The 19,589-nt window shown below is 36.0% G+C and overlaps 1 protein-coding gene across 1 annotated transcript in view; it reads right to left on the bottom strand.

Moving 5' to 3' along the window:
- Positions 1–1,268: 1,268 nt before the first annotated feature.
- The window catches only part of LOC137244246 (ejaculatory bulb-specific protein 3), a 210,947-nt gene continuing 192,626 nt past the window's right edge, over positions 1,269–19,589 (bottom strand). The window contains exon 2 of the mRNA XM_067772972.1: positions 1,269–1,536. Coding sequence (XP_067629073.1) covers positions 1,394–1,536 — 143 coding nt within the window. The 3' untranslated portion in view covers positions 1,269–1,393. The remainder of the gene's footprint in view (positions 1,537–19,589) is intronic.

Genomic DNA, 19,589 nt, shown 5'->3' with positions numbered 1-19,589 from the left:
GCCAAAGTTTTTGTGTTATTAAATAATATTTTCTTCATTTCCCTAAGTCCACTGAAAGCCAAATGCAGACCACTGTGCGCCGTTGCGCAGTTTTAAATATTTAATTAAATTTTTATAACTTTGTTCATATTTTAAGTTTTGAAGTGTGAATAAAATACATTTCTTAACGTTACCCCGTGTGCCCTCTTCCATAAACACAGTGCTGTGCAAAATTAAACACTTTTTAATAACTTGAGGAAAATTTTAAAACTTGTTCGAGTAGGGTAAATTTACTTAAATTCATTGTCATTTATTAATTTTCTGAAAAATTGTGCCCAGTGATTATTTAAATTTCTAATATAGCTATTCTTTAGATGTTCTGTTTTAATAAGATGGTGAAAACGGTGATGCAAAACACGATAGTACAGTTGAGATGTCATTGAATGCACCTGTCTTTTTTTTAATGACTTTTAAACTATTACAAAAGGTTACATTTTCGTAATTGGATTCTGATAACTGGTAGTGATACGCATACTTTGATACCAAATTTCGACATGAACAGTAAACGGCCTATACAGTCTTGAATGAGTAGAAAATATAGTAACGCGCCGAACGCCGCGTATTTATGACATCCGGCGGCGGCGTGTGGAAAATGATGGAAATCGGTGGCGGCGTATGTCTCTAACCAGAATGACTTGTATAACTGTATTACTTTCTTTACCCCTTTACGTAAAGCAATACTTACTCTCCTTTCTAGCCTGAGTTGCTTGTTATGCCGGTAATACTTCCCCTGAAAATTACCTTTCAACCTTAAAGTTTATAAAGAGAAACAAGAAAATGTTGTGTTGATTGAAATCTAGCGCAGTCCAACAGCTGTAAAAATATGTAGACTCACAGGATATGGACCCGAATCGCAAGCATTCCGGCAGCATTAATTTTTTGGGCCAGGCTGTGAGTTACTGGAATCTAGTACATTTCAACAACTACGTATCATTGGAATCTTGTACATTCCCACAGCATGACGACCCTGTGTCATTCTGCCACTATAAGACGGTTTTATTACTTTTAAGTATTACATATATAATTATTATATTTATGAAGTGAAATTTGTTGTTAAATGTAATGTATTATACAATACATATTTTAATTGTTGTCTAATATATCAATTTTGAAATTTCGATGTATTCAAATTTAATTGTGAGTTCTATAAATTTTTTATCTTTGTAGTCGCCCGTGTTGTATATTTTCCATTATTCATAAAAAACGTATAAAAATTTTTTCTTCTGAATTTAATTTTTATTTTGTACGGATTTTCAACAGCTTAAGTTAAATACATATAATAAAATCATATAATGCTTAATTAAAATGCGGTTTCTTTATATATTCATAACTATCCGTTGTTGTTGCAGCTGGCTTATATGTTTTTATATTTCTTAAGAAGCATAGCCCAAACGTCAGGATATCTAGTTTGCAAGAAGTTGGTTAATTTTTGAGCATTTTGTGCCTGTTGGGGTGAACAATTGCGACAATTCCTTAATATAACTTCTGGAAGTGCGGCTGAAATGATAAAAAAAAAATATTTTTATCTAAGGACGTACTTTATTTATTTTAATGTAAATTAGGACTGCGATATGGTAGGAACCGAACTGTTCCAGAATAGAACCACGTTCCAAAACGCTTTTTAAACGGTTTTATTTAGCTTGACTTGACAGGCCGGCTGCACGGCCGTTGTGAACTAATTCTGTGATTAAAATTTAAGTAACTTCCCGATAAGCTACTAGCTTGAAACTTGGAATATAGTTCAGAACCCGATGACAATGCAATAATAAGAAAAAACTCCGATAGGTGGCGCAGGGATCGAGATATACAAAAAAATCGTATTTTTGGCCCGAATTGGCTCATATTTGGAACACATAATACATACATGAATATAAAGCGACCTATGAAAAAAAATCGAGATATAAAAAAAACGTATTTGTAGTCCGATTTGGTTCATACTTGGAACACATAATACATACATGAATTGAAAAAACATTACCGCTAGGTGGCGCAAGGATCGAGATATTAAAAAAAATCGCATTTGTGGTCCGATTTAGTCCATATTTGGAACACAATACATACATGAATAGAAAGCGACCTATGATGTCTGAGTTGGCTAATATTTGGAACAAATACAACATACAGTCCGGTAGAAGTGACATCAAAATACTGTGACGAATATTAGCAACACTAAGGCATTCTATCATCTCTAAGCCGATACTAAGCAGTCACTTGTATGTACATACAAGAAGCGGAGAGGTATGCACAAACACATGCATATATCTGAGAAACTCACAAAAGTATGCAATCATCGGTCGAACTATCACTCACATATACACGTGCATATGAGAAGCTATATACGTGCATCTGTAGTTTATAAGTGGTAAACAAGTAGTAAATTCTAGAACGAGAAACGCCTAGAAGTATGCGAAAGAGGAAACCGAAGAGTATAAAAGCAGCACCAGCTGAGGCATGGGGAATCAATTTTAATCACAATTTTTTATCACAATTAAGCACACTATCAGTTGCGAAGTGAAGTTTAATTGCGAAGTACTTTCAAAGTAGTCTAATAAAGACCATTTTGTAATACAGAATATTGGAGTATTTTATTCAATAGTTTAGCGATACCAACGTAAGCAGATGATTGCAAATAAGCGGAATTCTCCGAAATTTCGTTACAATTGGTGTCAGAAGAGGAATTGTTGAATTAATTCCGAAGATTTTGAATACAACAAGGACATGGCAAAGTGGAGTGAATTGAAGATCCAACAACTGAAGAAGGGGTTGGAGAGCCGTGGATTGAATACAACCGGCAATAAACTCGAACTTCAGGCACGACTACGAGAAACAATGGAATCAGAAGGATTTAACGTGGAGGGGTATGTCCTTCATCTTGATGGCAATGAAACAACAAAAATTTAAGAGAAAAACGAAACATCGCAGACAGTTACCAGCGCAGACTTGAACATGATTTTGGCTGCAATATCTGCTCACAAATAAAGATTTTAGAGCATACCGTCGAGACCATGCAAGAAAAATTTCCCGAAAAGCCACAAATGAGGACATTTGTTAGTTACTTGAAATAAGAAGTAATTTCTGACCCATTTATTTCATCGAGGAGATCGAAATTACCTAGTAAGCATGGGGAAATATTCGAAGAGGTCAAATCTCTTCTACTCCTACCGCAAAACCTCGACTATGATACAGAAAACTAAATATTTTATTGGTCTTTTTTTTACAATTTTTGTTGTTATATCGGTTTTTTTTTGCGATCAGTTCAATACTTTTTATTTTTATGATTTGTAGGATAGTCTGATCTAATTTATGCTGGTGTAAATAAAACAATTAATTCACCTTACGCCCGACGTTTCGCTGAATATTCCAGCATCCTCAGGGGCAACACTATTTATTTTCAAATTAAATAAACAAACAAAAAAGTTTTTATGTTGAAAAGCACATACATATAAACAACTGTGTTAATTTATATGTATGTGCATTTCAACATAAACAATTTTTTGTTTATTTATTTAATTTGAAAATAAATAGTGTTGCCCTTGAGGATTCTGGAATATTCAGCGAAACGTCGGGCGTAAGGTGAATTAATCGTTTTATTTGCAACAGCAGAAATGAGATCAGACTAGCCTACAAATCATAAAAAAATAAATATTGTTTAATAGTTTCTCAATTTTAATTGGGTACAAATATACATACTACATATGAAACGCAACATTTACTTAAAACAATAAAAATTGTTTTTTTTTTTGGTCATATACCTATATGTATATTTGGAGATTTCATGGACAATTCACCGATTGAATAATTTTTGCTCTTAATTACACTTTTGGTACTAACGAACAAGTTGGAATCATATAAAAAAAAATTTACGCACAAGCTTGAAAAGCAAAATTTTTGATATTTTTTGAATATTATCCAGAATTAAAAAGTGATTCGCAATACTATCAGTATAAGATTTCGGCATAAGATCTTATTTCTGCTCATACTTCTTATTATCATTATATTCTGAAATTAAATAGTAATGTTCATTAATATTTCTTTGTTTGTAATATAAATAAATAAATAAATATAAGGCGCGATAACCTCCGAAGAGATCTAAGGCCGAGCTTCTCTTCCAATTTGCGTCGTGCTCCTCTTGATTTTCCCTACAAATTGGCCGGACGGGACCTACATGATTTCATGCCGACTCCGAACGGCATCTGCGAGCCAGATGAGTTTTCACTGAGAGCTTTTCATGGCAGAAATACACCCGGAGCGCTTGCCAAACGCTGCCGAGGGGCGACCCCGCTTAGAAAAATTTTCTTCTAATTGAAAAACCTTATTTCTAAAATTTTTGATGTTGCTTTGCCCGGGGTTTGAACCCAGGGCATCCGGTGTGGTAGGCGGAGCACGCTACCATCACACCACGGTGGCCGCCGTTTGTAATATAACATTGTTGAAATATCGATATATCTTAAATTTTATCTTTTGAGTTGTATATTATATATATCTTTTATATTATGCAGTCGGCCATAGTTTGTCGTCGACTTTAAATAATAAATAAATAAATAAAAAAAAAACAAAAAAATAAAAAAAATATATTTTTGTTTTTCAATTCTACCCAAAATTTAAAAGTTATTCGCAACTCTAAAATAAAAAAAAATTATAAAAAAAAACGCGAACCTTTTCGAACCATGAAACCGAGTACATTGCACAGTATATAACCCTAACTATATAAATAAATATGGCCACCGTGGTGTGATGGTAGCGTGCTCCGCCTATCACACCGTATTCCCTGGGTTCAACTCCCGGGCAAAGCAACATCAAAATTTTAGAAATAAGATTTTTCAATTAGAAGAAAATTTTTCTAAGCGGGGTCACCCCTCGGCAGTGTCTGGCAAGCGCTCCGATTGTATTTCTGCCATGAAAAGCTCTCAGTGAAAACTCATCTGCCTTGCAGATGCCGTTCGGAGTCGGCATAAAAACATGTAGGTCCCGTCCGGCCAATTTGTAGGGAAAAATCAAGAGGAGCACGACGCAAATTGGAAGAGAAGCTCGGCCTTAGATCTCTTCGGAGGTTATCGCGCCTTACATTTATTTTTATTTATTTATATAAATAAATATATCGAGTTTTGAGGAAATGTGAGGAAAATGAGTTAACGGTACAAATGTGATTTTTCCCATACATAAAATTTTTTATTTGCTATAATTTTTTGTTTAAGACTTTATGAAAAATACTCATATGTAAAAATGTTATATAGTGATACTTAAAATCGATCCCCGTCAAAGTTTATGTGTTATTAACTAATATTTTCTTCATTTCCCTAAGTCCACTGAAAGCCAAATGCAGACCACTGTGCGCCGTCGCGCAGTTTTAAATATTTAATTAAATTTTTATAACTTTGTTCAAATTTTAAGTTTTGAAGTGTGAATAAAATACATTTATGAACGTTACCCCGTGTGCCCTCTTTTCCATAAACACAGTGCTGTGCAAAATTAAACACTTTTTAATAACTTGAGGAAAATTTTAAAACTTGTTCGAGTAGGGTAATTTTACTTAAATTCATTGTCTTTTATTAATTTTCTGAAAAATTGTGCCAAGTGATTATTTAAATTTCTAATATAGCTATTCTTTAAATGTTCTGTTTTAATAAGGTGGTGAAAACAGTCATGCAAAACACGATAGTACAGTTGAGATGTCATTGAATGCACCTGTTTTTTTTTTAATGACTTCTAAACTATTTCAAAAGGTTACATTTTCGTAATTGGATTCTGATAACTGGTAGTGATATGCATAATTTGATACCAAATTTCGAAATGAACAGTAAACGGCCTATACAGTCTTGAATGAGTAGAAAATATAGTAACGCGCCGAACGCCGCGTATTTATGACATCCGGCGGCGGCGTGTGGAAAATGATGGAAATCGGTGGCGGCGTATGTCTCTAACCAGAATGACTTGTATAACTGTATTTCTTTCTTTACCCCTTTACGTAAAGCAATACTTACTCTCCTTTCTAGCCTGAGTTGCTTGTTATGCCGGTAATACTTCCCCTGAAAATTACTTTCAACCTTAAAGTTTATAAAGAGAAACAAGAAAATGCTGTGTTGATTGAAATCTAGCGCATTCCAACAGCTGTAAAAATATGAAGACTCACAGGATATGGACCCGAATCGCAAGCATTCCGGCAGCATTAATTTTTTGGGCCAGGCTGTGAGTTACTGGAATCTAGTACATTTCAACAACTCCGTTTCATTGGAATCTTGTACATTCCCACAGCATGACGACCCTGTGTCATTCTGCCGCTATAAGAAGGTTTTATTACTTTTAAGTCTTACATATATAATTATTATATTTATGAAGTGAAATTTGTTGTTAAATGTAATATATTATACAATACATATTTTAATTGTTGCCTAATATATCAATTTTGAAATTTCGATGTATTCAAATTTAATTGTGAGTTCTATAGATTTTTTTATCTTTGTCGCCCGTGTTGTATATTTTCCATTATTCATAAAAAACGTATACAAATTTTTTCTTCTGAATTTAATTTTTATTTTGTACGGATTTTCAACAGCTTAAGTTAAATACATATAATAAAATCATATAATGCTTAATTCAAATGTGGTTTCTTTATATATTCATAACTATCCGTTGTTGTTGCAGCTGTCTTATATGTTTTTATATTTCTTAAGAAGCATAGCCCAAACGTCAGGATATCTAGTTTGCAAGAAGTTGGTTAATTTTTGAGCATTTTGTGCCTGTTGGGGTGAACAATTGCGACAATTCTTTAATATAACTTCTTGAAGTGCGGCTGAAATGATAAAAAAAAAATATTTTTATCTAGGGATGTACTTTATTTATTTTAATGTAAATTGGGACTGCGATATGTTAGGAACCGAACTGTTCCAGAATAGAACCACGTTCCAAAAAGCTTTTTAAACGATTTTATTTAGCTTGACTTGACAGGCCGGCTGCACGGCCGTTGTGAACTAATTTTGTAATTAAATTTTAAGTAACTTCCCGATATGCTACTAGCTTGAAACTTGGAATATAGCTCAGAATCCGATGACAATGCAATAATAAGAAAAAACTCCGACAGGTGGCGCAGGGATCGAGATATTCAAAAAAATCGAGATATAAAAAAAAAGTATTTGTAGTCCGATTTGGCTCATATTTGGTACACATAATACATACATGAATTTAAAAAAATCACCGCTAGGTGGCGCAAGTATCGAGACATTCAAAAAAATCGCATTTGTGGTCCGATTTAGTCCATATTTGGAACACAATACATACATGAATAGAAAGCGACCTATGATGTCTGATTTGGCTAATATTTGGAACAAATACAACATACAGTCCGGTAGAAGTGACATCAAAATATTGTGACGAATATTAGCAACACTAAGGCATTCTATCATCTCTAAGCCGATACTAAGCAGTCACTTGTATGTACATACAAGAAGCGGAGAGATATGCACAAACACATGCATATATCTGAGAAACTCACAAAAGTATGCAATCATCGGTCGAAGTATCACTCACATATACACGTACATATGAGAAGCTATATACGTGCATCTGTAGTTTATAGCTGGTAAACAAGTAGTAAATTCTAGAACGAGAAACGCCTAGAAGTATGCGAACGAGGAACCGAAGAGTATAAAAGCAGCACCAGCTGTGGCATGGGGAATCAATATGATTTAAGCACACTATCAGTTGCGAAACTGTGTTAATTTATATGTATGTGCATTTCAACATAAACAATTTTTTGTTTGTTTATTTAATTTGAAAATAAATAGTGTTGCCCCTGAGGATGCTGGAATATTCAGCGAAACGTCGGGCGTAAGGTGAATTAATCGTTTTATTTGCACCAGCAGAAATGAGATCAGACTAGCCTACAAATCATAAAAAAATAAATATTGTAGTTTCTCAATTTTAATTGGGTACAAATATACATACTACATATGAAACGCAACATTTACTTAAAATAATAAAAATTGTTTTTTTTTATTGGTCATATACCTATATGTATATTTGGAGATTTCATGGACAATTCACCGATCGAATAATTTTTGCTCTTAATTACACTTTTAGTACTAACGAACAAGTTGGAATCATATAAAAAAAAAGTTAACGAACAAGCTTGAAAAGCAAAATTGTGATATTTTTTGAATATTATCCAGAATTAAAAAGTGATTCGCAATACTAACATAAAAAAAAAAAAAAATAAATAAATAAAAAAAAAATAAATATTTTTGTTTTTCAATTCTTCCCAAAATTGAAAAGTGATTCGCAACACTAAAATAAAAAAAAAATTTAAAAAACGCGAACCTTTTCGAACCATGAAACCGAGTACATTGCACAGTATATAACCCAAACTATATAAATAAATAAATCAAGTTTTGAGGAAATGTGAGGAAAATGAATTAACGGTAAAAATGTGATTTTTCCCATACATAAAATTTTTTTTTTGTTTTTGTCGGCCTATTGATAAATCATTCAAGGTTCGAATCGAGCTCGAGGCCAGAACAATAATTTTTCTCTAATGATAATTATTGTTATTTTTTAATTTTTCTAAATTTGAAAATTTGTATTTTTGTTTTTGGAATAGTACGTAGAAAATTTTTCAGACAACCTGCCATAGCAGATCCATTTCGAAGGGTGCTAAGCCTTCATCATCAGTACGCTTTAGGCATGCTGTGCTAACCATTTAGCTATACAGCGGTGGTTTGTTTGACTGGCAAATTTGCTACTTCTGAAAAATTTTCTACTTACTATTCCAAAAACAAAAATACAATTTTTCAAATTTAGAAAAATTAAAAAATAACAATAATTATCATTAGAGAAAAATTATTGTTCTGGCCTTGAGCTCGATTCGAACCTTGAATAAAATTTTTTTATTTGCTATAACTTTTTTGTTTAAGACTTTATGAAAAAATACTCATATGTAAAAACGTCATGTAATGAGACTGAAAATCGATCCCCATCAAAGTTTTTGTGTTATCAACTAATATTTTCTTCATTTCCCTAAGTCCACTGAAAGCCAAATGCAGACCACTGTGCGCCGTCGCGCAGTTTTAAATATTTAATTAAATTTTTATAACTTTGTTCATGTTTTAAGTTTTTAAGTGTGAATAAAATACATTTATTAACGTTACCCCGTGTGCCCTCTTTTCCATAAACACAGTGCTGTGCAAAATTAAACACTTTTTAATAACTTGAGGAAAATTTTAAAACTTGTTGGAGTAGGATAATTTTACTTAAATTCATTGCCATTTATTAATTTTCTGAAAAATTGTGCCAAGTGATTATTTAAATTTCTAATATAGCTATTCTTTAAATGTTCTGTTTTAATAAGGTGGTGAAAACAGTCATGCAAAACACGATAGTACAGTTGAGATGTCATTGAATGCACCTGTTTTTTTTTTAATGACTTCTAAACTATTTCAAAAGGTTACATTTTCGTAATTGGATTCTGTTAACTGGTAGTGACACGCATAATTTGATACCAAATTTCGAAATGAACAGTAAACGGCCTATACAGTCTTGAATGAGTAGAAAATATAGTAACGCGCCGAACGCCGCGTATTTATGACATCCGGCGGCGGCGTGTGGAAAATGATGGAAATCGGTGGCGGCGTATGTCTCTAACCAGAATGACTTGTATAACTGTATTTCTTTCTTTACCCCTTTACGTAAAGCACTACTTACTCTCCTTTCTAGCCTGAGGTATCTCCTAGTTGTTGCTTGTTATGTAAAAATATGTAGACTCAAGGATATTGACCCGAATCGCAAGTATTCCGGTAGCATTAATTTTTTGGGCCAGGTTGTGAGTTACTGGAATCTAGTATATTTCAACAACTACGTTTCATTGGAATCTTGTACATTCCCACAGCATGACGACCCTGTGCCATTCTGCCACTATAAGACGGTTTTACTACTTTTAAGTCTTACATATATAATTATTATATTTATGAAGTGAAATTTGTTGTTAAATGTAATATATTATACAATACATATTTTAATTGTTGTCTAATATATCAATTTTGAAATTTCGATGTATTCAAATTTAATTGTGAGTTCTATAGATTATTTTATCTTTGTAGTCGCCCGTGTTGTATATTTTCCATTATTCATAAAAACGTATAAAAATGTTTTCTTCTGAATTAAATTTTTATTTTGTACGGATTTCAACAGCTTAAGTTAAATACATATAATAAAATCATATAATGCTTAATTAAAATGCGGTTTCTTTATATATTCATAACTATCCGTTGTTGTTGCAGCTGGCTTATATGTTTTTATATTTCTTAAGAAGCATAGCCCAAACGTCAGGATATCTAGTTTGCAAGAAGTTAATTGCGAAGTACTTTCAAAGTAGTCTAATAAAGACCATTTTGTAATACAGAATATTGGAGTGTTTTATTCAACAGTTTAGCGATGCGAACATAAGCAGAAGGTTGCAAATAAGCGGAATTTCCCGAAAATTTGTTACAATATTTTGGATTTCGAGGAGGGACAAGTTTAAGTGGGGCAGAGTCGAGTAATAAAGTCTTTGGAAGGTTTATGTATTATTGCCTTAGTTTGTAACAAATTGTCGGGTCCTTGTAATAATGAGTCACTAAATGAACTAAATAGAATGAGAAATAAAGGCAATTAAGTAAAGGCTAAAAACTTGAAAATTAAATTAATAAAAAAAAAGTTTTGAGTTAAACAGTTTTATTGAAACCAATACTTACATGAAGTAATAATAATACTAAAAGCTAGAAAATAATTAGGTAGGTCCTAGGTACTAGTTATCACACTCCTCATCAATCTAGGATCGTTGTTAAATAAAAGCGTTAGACGCGTCAAATTTCTTTTGATAGTCATATATAAGACCACCAAAGGACTTATAATTCGTTTGGGTAAATTCGATGTTTTTTGCCATAAATTTAAAATTTATACATATGTAAGTATATGTATATGTTTAAATATTATATAAATGATATGTTTGAATATTTCAAGAGTTCATAGCCTTGAAGCCGCGGTTGAGGCTGCTTACTCCACTTTTCACTTAAAACGACCTTTTGATGCTGAAAGGAAGACGATTTCTGCATATAGTGCCGGTCAACATGGTGTGGTGGTAGCCCGCTCCGCCTACTACATCGAAGGAGCTGGGCCCTAGGCAAAGCAACATCCAAAATTTAGCAAAAAGTTTTATAAGCGGGGTCGGCTTTCGCGACTCGTTTGATAAAAACTATGAGTGTACTTCTGCCATGAAAAGCTTATGAGTGAAAATTCATCTGGCTTGTAGGAGCAGTTCGGAGTGGGATGTAGGACCTGTACGCAAGTTGGAAGATAAGCTCGACTTAAATTTCTTTGGTGGTAAATCGCGCCAAGTATAAATTTATTTTTGTGGGGATATAAAAGTGCGTGTTTGTTGTCCAGAATCGCTAAAAATTACTAAAATTAAAAGCTACTATCTCCAGAAAAACTATGAAAGGCTGCTAACTCCATAAATTTTCGAAACATTTTTAAATTCGGAATATTGAGTGACGTTCATTCAACTGAGTCCTATCGTTCTGTGTAAAATTGTGTTGGCTGGAGATAAATTAACTAAAAACAAGTTAACTAAGAGAAACTCAAAATTATGTATTAGGCTTTGAAAATCATTCCAAAAGTCAGAACTTCAGAATAAAAAATTGTGTTTTATATGGACATATCCATTGTAACTTACGTTACAACGGACACAAAATTTTACAAGTTAAAAACTTATTCTGTAATACATTATTGTTAAATCCGCATTGAAATAATAAAGGGCAATTGTATTTCAGAATAGGGACCTGAATTTCAGAAATTACCATTTGGATATAAGAATAGGGTGTTATATCTAAAAATTTGTTAATAGGAATTCAGAATAGGGAATTTGATTCCCGAAAATTAAAATTGGATCTCAGAGTACTTAATTGATTTTCGGAATGTGTTCGAAATATATATCAGATACTTGTCAAGGAATGTATATGTACAATTCAAGTTATCAATTAATTTAAACTATTTAATATGTGTGGAGATTAAGCAGAATACAATAGTACAGATTAAAATAAGAAAAATATATGTAGAACATTTTTAAAATTATTATTTACGAATTCATGAGCTTAACACCGGCTTATAATAATTGAATATTCAATTATTATGTTTTTCTAAGGGAAACTGAAAATAAAGAACGAAAATTGTACTGGCATACTGCGATGGCACCATTTCGAAAACCGCCACGAAATCATCATCAGCCAATTTGGTAATGTTATCAAAGGTTTCACAAAGATTCGAACCGCGAATCACACGGCGAAACTGCAGTTGCCTTAACCACTAGGCTTTCCTGCTTGTATTTTTTCCTTGCTAAATTCAGTTTATCTCATTTCCACACTAACAACACAAGTGAGACATTCTGTATATATATTAATTTGTGTGTTATGTAGATTTTGTTTTTGTAAAGTTCCTCTTGATTGTGAATGAGAAGCTTGTAAACTCGGGCTCAGTTTTACATATTTATGTTTGTTTGTTTAAAGCTGTGTTCCATTTATACTTATTGTTTAAGAATTCATGAGCTTAACACCGGCTTATAATAATTGAATATTCTATTATTATGTTTTTCTAAGAGAAACTGAAAAGAAAGAAAGAAAAATTTACTGGCATATTGCGATGGTACCATATCGTGGCGGTTTTCTAAATGGTACCATCGAATTATGCCAGTAAATATTTCTTTCTTTCTTTTCAGTTTCTCTTGGAGAAACATAATAATTGAATATTCAATTATTATAAGCCGGTGTTAAGCTCATGAATTCTTAAATAATAAGTATAAATTGAACACACCATTAAACAAACAAACCTAGAAAATTTTTAAAAACATTTATTCTCCAGCTGTCATATCTCGCACTATATTGTTTCTGCATTAAAATGTGTAGGGTGTTGTGATGCCGGAGCCAGCCAACTCATGATAGCTCTTGCTTCGTGCATTTTTCTAGCCAGTTAGTGGAGCTGTTGCCCTGAGACATTGAGGTCTTGCACTTCCTTTACATAGACCATATTGTAACGAATTTACTGCAATTCCCCTTATTTGCAATCTTCTGCCAACGATCGTATCGCTAAACTGTTGAATAAATAGCTCCAATATTGAATAATGGAAAAATGGCCTTTATTAAAGTACTTCACAATAACACATACTTTGCAACGAATAGCTTGCTTAATAACCAAACTCATTGATAGCTCAAATGAAACTGACTTCTCGCTTCTACTGTTGCCGCCCTTTTATACTGTCCGATTTCCTTGTTGCATATTTCTAGGCTTTTCTAATTCCAGAACTAACTAGTTAGTTATAAATTTCTCAGCTACAACTACAGATGTATAATTTTTATAGCTTCTCTCATACCCAATGCGCTTGTATGTGTGAGCGACACTTCCACAATTACAATTGCACACCTTTAGGAGCACCTCAGATAAGATATCTGCATGTGTCTGTGTGTTGCCTCTCCGCTGCGTGTACGTGTATGTGTAGACACAATGATTGAATTATTGATGTGAATTCACGTCACTGCCCAGCATCGGCTTAGAGATGGCAGTACCCCTTAGTGTTGCTAATTTTCGTAACACTGCCCTCCACCTAAGTTCGATCGTCCCGATCAGACAAATCTCTCGATCTAAACGTTGCCAGCCTTTCCAAATGGACCACTTTCATTTTTGTTCGTGGTTTACCGATGGTTTGTATGCGGTATACTACATCGTTGATCCATTTTACAACTTTGTATGGGCCTTCCCAATTACACTGCAATTTCGGGGGCAAACCTTTTTGACGTTGTGGGTTGTATAACAGCACCAAATCTCCTTCTTGAAAACCTTCCGAATTAATTGCTTTATCGTATCTGGCTTTCATCTGGTCACTCATAATCTTTGTTCGTTGCCTTATCAGATCATGTATTTCTCTTAGCTCTTCTTCCAAATCACCAATGGATTTCTTGACATTTCTCTCCGCATTGGCATCTATCCCAAACTTCAAATCAACTGGCAGTCTAAGGTCATTGCCAAAAATTACTTATGCAGGGTTTGGCCAGTTTTCTCATGCACTGCTGATCGGTAAGCCATCAAGAATAATGGTATGCGGGTATCCCACTCTTTATGGTATTTGTCTACTATTTTCCTTAAGTCCTCCTCCAATGTTCTATTTAATCGTTCTACCATACCATCGGATTGAGGATGCAATGCAGTTGTCCGTGGTTTTCGACTGCCCAATTATTTACACATTTCCTGGAACACAGCTGATTCGAAATTCCTGCCTTGGTCAGAATGTAACTCCATTGGTACACCATACCTTGCAACCCAATTGTTTATAAACACTTCTGCTACTGTTTCCGATTCTTGATTTGGGATTGGGTATACCTCTGGCCATTTGCTGAAATAATCCACAACTACCAGCACATATTTGTTTCCGCCGTTGCTAGTAGGAAATGGACCTGCGACATCCATAGCGATCCTTTCAAATGGCGCACCTGAGTTATATTGCTTCATCTGGCCATGACTTCGGGTTTTGGGCCCTTCCGCTCTGCTGCAAACCTCGCAGTTCGCAATCCACTCAGTGACCAACTGACGGCAACCAACCCAACAGAATCTCTGTTTAATCTTCTCGAGCGTCTTCGTGATTCCAAGATGACCTACACTTGGACCATTATGCAGCTCGCTGAGCACGTCAGGAATCGTCTTTCTGGGAATAACTATCAGTATCTTTTTCTTTGACCATCCTCACTCTCCCATACTCTATGCAAGCAACCGGATATCAATTCCAAACTGTTCCACTGTGCCCAATATAACTTCGCAATGGGCCTCTCTGCTGACATCTCCTCTCTGCTTGGTCTTTCGTTTCGTTCGAGACCTTGCATAACATGTAACAGATCTGTATTTTCTAGCTGACACTTTCTTAGTTGTTCCTTGTCCCATTCATCCGTACACGTTATAGTCATTAGCCGGACATCTATAATGTCTTCTTTAGCCTCGGCCCTTGAACAGTGCTTGCATTCCAAACTACATGGTCTTCGTGACATTGCATCGGCATTTCCATGGGTACTACCTTTTCGATGCTCAATGGAAAAGTCATAGCTTTGTAGTCGCTCGATCCACCGTGGCAATTGTCCTTCCGGATGACGGAACTGCAGAAGCCATTTTAACGCTGCGTGATCTATCCTGGCACGGAATCGCTGGCCGTAGAGGTATTTGTGAAAATGTTTAATGCACTCTACCAATGCCAACAGCTCTCTCCGCGTAACGCAGTAGTTCCTCTCTGGTTTTCAAATCGAACGGCTGTAATATGCAACTACCTTCTCCTGTCCATCAACCAGTTGTGACAAAACGCCTCCTATAACATATCCACTCGCATCTGTGTCTAGAATAAATGTTGCTCCTGGAATCGTATATGCCAACATTGGAACAGTGCACAAACGCTCCTTCAATGTTTGGAAAGCCTCCTCTTGCTCCTTTTTCCATTCAAAAGCTTTATTTTTCTTGTAAGCTCATGGAGGCTATGGGCTAAGCTGGAAAAATTTGGTACAAATCGGCGGTAATATGTGCACAGCCCAAGGAAACTTCTCAATTCATGTAGGTTCTGTGGTCTTCGCCAATCCTTTACAGCCTCTATCTTTTCGTTTGCAGTGCAGATGCCCTCTGTCGTTACCTTGTGACCCAAATAATTTACTTCGTTTTTAAATAGCGCACACTTTTTGGGACTTAACTTCAGACCAGCGCCAGCTATTCTCTGGAAAACTTCCTCCAAGTTCTTAAGATGTTCATCAAAGTTCTTGCCCAATACGATGATGTCGTTCAGGTACACCAAGCATGTTTTCCAATGTAGATCTTTCAGTACCTGGTCCATGAGTCTCCCAAAAGTAGCTGGTGCATTACAAAGTCCAAAAGGCATCACTGTAAATTGCCAAAGACCATCACCGACACTGAAGGCTGTTTTCTCTTTATCTTCCTCCTCCACCTCAACTTGCCAGTAGCCGCTTTTCAAGTCCAGTTCGGAAAACCATTTCGTACCAGATAGCGAGTCAAGAGTGTCAACAATTCTTGGCAATGGGTTGCTATCCTTTTTCGTAACTTCATTCAACTTCCGGTAGTCCACGCAAAACCTCATTTTTCCATCCTTCTTCTTTACAAGTACTACCGGGGAGCTCCATGGACTAGCTGATGGTTCGATGACTCCGCTGTCACTCATTTCTTGTACGATTTGACTCACGGGGTAAGTTCCCGTTTCGCCAGTGGAACACTACGAGGAGCTTGACGTATCGGCCTCGCGTCTCCAGTGTCAATTTGATGTTTCACAACATTGGTGCTGCCTGGTTTGGAACCATCCTGGTCAAATATGTTCGCGTATTTTGGGAGCAGTTGTTTTGCGTTACTCTGATAGTCTTCCTCTAGCCCCCTGCGTCCATGCCGTGATGTCATTTGAAAGATCAGTATTACTAGATGAAACGTGTTCGTGGAGCTGTTCACAGTTAATAACTACTTCAGCCTCTTGGCATCTTCCCAAAATAGCTCCTTTGGTCAAATTGAATGGTGACTTGAACTCATTGAGTACTCTAACCTGAATACGTCCATCTTGTTTTGTCATAGCCAGGGGTTTTCCTACAAGTATGTTCAGTGCTGATTTGTTTGCTGCTTCGATAACCCACAATTTGTTTGTCCCACCATCTCCATCTACCTTTGCCCAGATGACTGCTTCGGATTTTGGTGGTATTTGCTAACTCTCTTCCACCAGCACTCGCTTACTGCTATAGCCTCTCTTGTAGACGAAATTAAGTGGCACATCCATGTTCTCATATCGTATCGTCTTGCTTTGCATATCGATCTTGATGCCTTGGTTGATTAAGAAGTCCACTCCAATTATGATTTCATCAACAATGTCTGCCACTAAAAAATTGTGTAGTACTGTGACGTTCCAAATTACTACTTCACATTCTACTTCTCCAATTACCTGGGTGTCCTCTCCCGTGGCTGTATGTAATCTTGCTCCAAGTAATGGTCTTATCTTTTTGTTGACTAAATCCGCTCGAATGATGGAATGATATGCGCCCGTATCTACAGTCAGTAAACGTTCCTTTCCATCCACATGTCCTCCGAAAGTAAGATTGTTTGACGTTCTTCCAATTTGCGAGATAGAGGTTATGGGGCATTCAATTGCGGGAGCCAGCTGTCGCCCCTTGCGGCTGACTCGATTTAGTTTAACGATTGAGTGGTCTTCGAGATTTGCTAATCTCCTTCTGCTCTGCGTTTACGACCACCCACATTGTTGCAACTGTTAGGGTTCGTGTTGCAATAACGCGCAAGCATTTGACTGTAACATTATTCTTCTGCTGCGTACCCTTCAATGCTTCCAAAATTGCGTCTACTCAGTCTGGCCTTTCCACTTCCACGCGATGAGCTTTGTACGCTGGCTTACTCAAAAGTGAGTCTGTTTCCTGAGTCAGTGCATGCGATACCGTTTCAGCAAATGTAAGTTTTGGATTCGCATATGTAGCCCGCTTCGTTTCCACATCACGTATGCCATTTATGAAACTCTGGATTTTTACCCGTTCAGTGTGTTCCACGGGTGCGCCCGTATTTGCAAGATGAGTCAATCTTTCAATATCTGAAGCAAACACCTGCAATGTCTCATTTGCTTTTTGGTAGCGGTTTTGCAACTCAATTTGGAATATCTGTTTTCTATGCTCACTTCCATAACGTCTCTCGACAGCGGCCATCAATGCTTCATAGTTGTTCCGCTCTCCTTCGGGAATCGTCTGTAGGATTTCGGCTGCTGGCCCCATCAATGCTACGAATAGAGCTGCAACTTTATCTTCAGCATTCCAGTTGTTCACTGCTGCGGTCTTCTCAAACTGTAGCTTAAAGACCTGGAAAGGAACAGAACCGTCAAAGGATGGTGTTTTTACCTTTGGATTGCTTGCTGAAACAGCTGGGCGATTTAATTGCAACTCTTGTATACGACCTCTCAAAGCATCCACCTCGGCTTCGATTTTTTCCTCAAACTGCGTTATTTTCTCGTCCATACGCGCTTCGAGTTTTGATGATATACGCGCCTCTTGCGCTTCGAGTTGTACTGTTATGCCTGCCTCTTGTTCTTTCAGTTGTGTTTCCATCTTTGATGTAATCTGTGTCGACATTTCTGACATACGCGTTTCTTGTGCTTCAATCTTCGATGTTATGCGTGTCTCCTGCGATTCCAGTTGAGATGACATTTGTGACGACATTTCTGAAATGCGTGCCTCCTGTGCTTCCATCTTGGATGTTAAACGTGTCTCCTGCCATTTCAGCTGAGATGCCACTGCCGATGTTTGAGCAGTAATTGCAGCCAATATCATGTTCAAGTCTGTGCTCGTAACTGTCTGCGATTTTTCGTTTTTCTCTTCAATTTTTGTTGTTGTCTCGACCCCATCATGATAAAAGACAAACTCGTCCACATTAATTCCTTGCGACTCCATTACCTCTCGTAGCCGTGCTTGAAGTTCGATCTTATTGCCGGTTGTATTTAATCCACGGTTCTCCAATTCCTTTTTCAGTTGCTGGATCTTCAATTTACTGAACTTTGCCATGTCCTTGTTATCCTCTGGAATTTATTCAACAATTCCTCTTCTGACACCAATGGTAACCAATTTACTGCAATTCCCTATCCTACCATCCCTGTATAGCTAAACCGTTGAATAAATAACTCCAATATTGAATAATGGAAAAATGGCCTTTATTAAAGTATTCCACAATAACACTTATACTTTGCAGCGAATAGCTTGCTTAATAAACAAACTGATTGATAGCTCAAATGAAACTGACTTCTCGCTTCTACTGTTGCCGCCCTTTTATACTGTCCGATTTCCTTGTAGCATATTTCTAGGCTTTTCTAATTCCAGGACTTACTAGTTAGTTATAAATTTCTCAGCTACAACTACAGATGTATAATTTTTATAGCTTCTCTCATACCCCATGCGATTGTATGTGTGAGCGACACTTCCAAAATTGCAATTGCATACCTTTAGGAGCACCTGAGATAAGATATCTGCATGTGCCTGTGCGTTGCCTCTCCGCTGCGTGTACGTGTATGTGTAGACACAATGATTGAATTATTGATGTGAATTCACGTCACTGCCCAGCATCGGCTTAGAGATGGCAGTACCCCTTAGTGTTGCTAATATTCGTAACAATATTATTTCAACGTACCAATTTATTGTATTTTCAAGATTGCCTTGTCCACCCAACGATGGTAGACTGTGATGGTATACATACAATGACATTGAACTCTTCTGAATTCTGCCTTTTATGACCAGCGTCATCCTACAATTTTGTCTGTCCAATTTCCTGCTTGGTCGATTTTACTTTCCGCCAGTTTTGTTGGTCTATGTATACCATTGCGAAAAATAAACTGACGAATTCTGAAATCGATTTTGTATATTCTGAAACTCAATTTCAAAATTCTGAAATCCAATTACCTGAGCGGTTAAGGCACGAACCAAATGTATCTATGTAGTTGTTCGTTTTGTGGAGCGGTAAGCGTGTGA

The sequence above is a fragment of the Eurosta solidaginis genome, chromosome 3 (assembly GCF_040869045.1).
Source record: "Eurosta solidaginis isolate ZX-2024a chromosome 3, ASM4086904v1, whole genome shotgun sequence".
NCBI lineage: Eukaryota > Metazoa > Arthropoda > Insecta > Diptera > Tephritidae > Eurosta > Eurosta solidaginis.
Note: the sequence above shows the minus strand (reverse complement) of the source record. Positions and strands in the feature narration are given on the sequence as shown.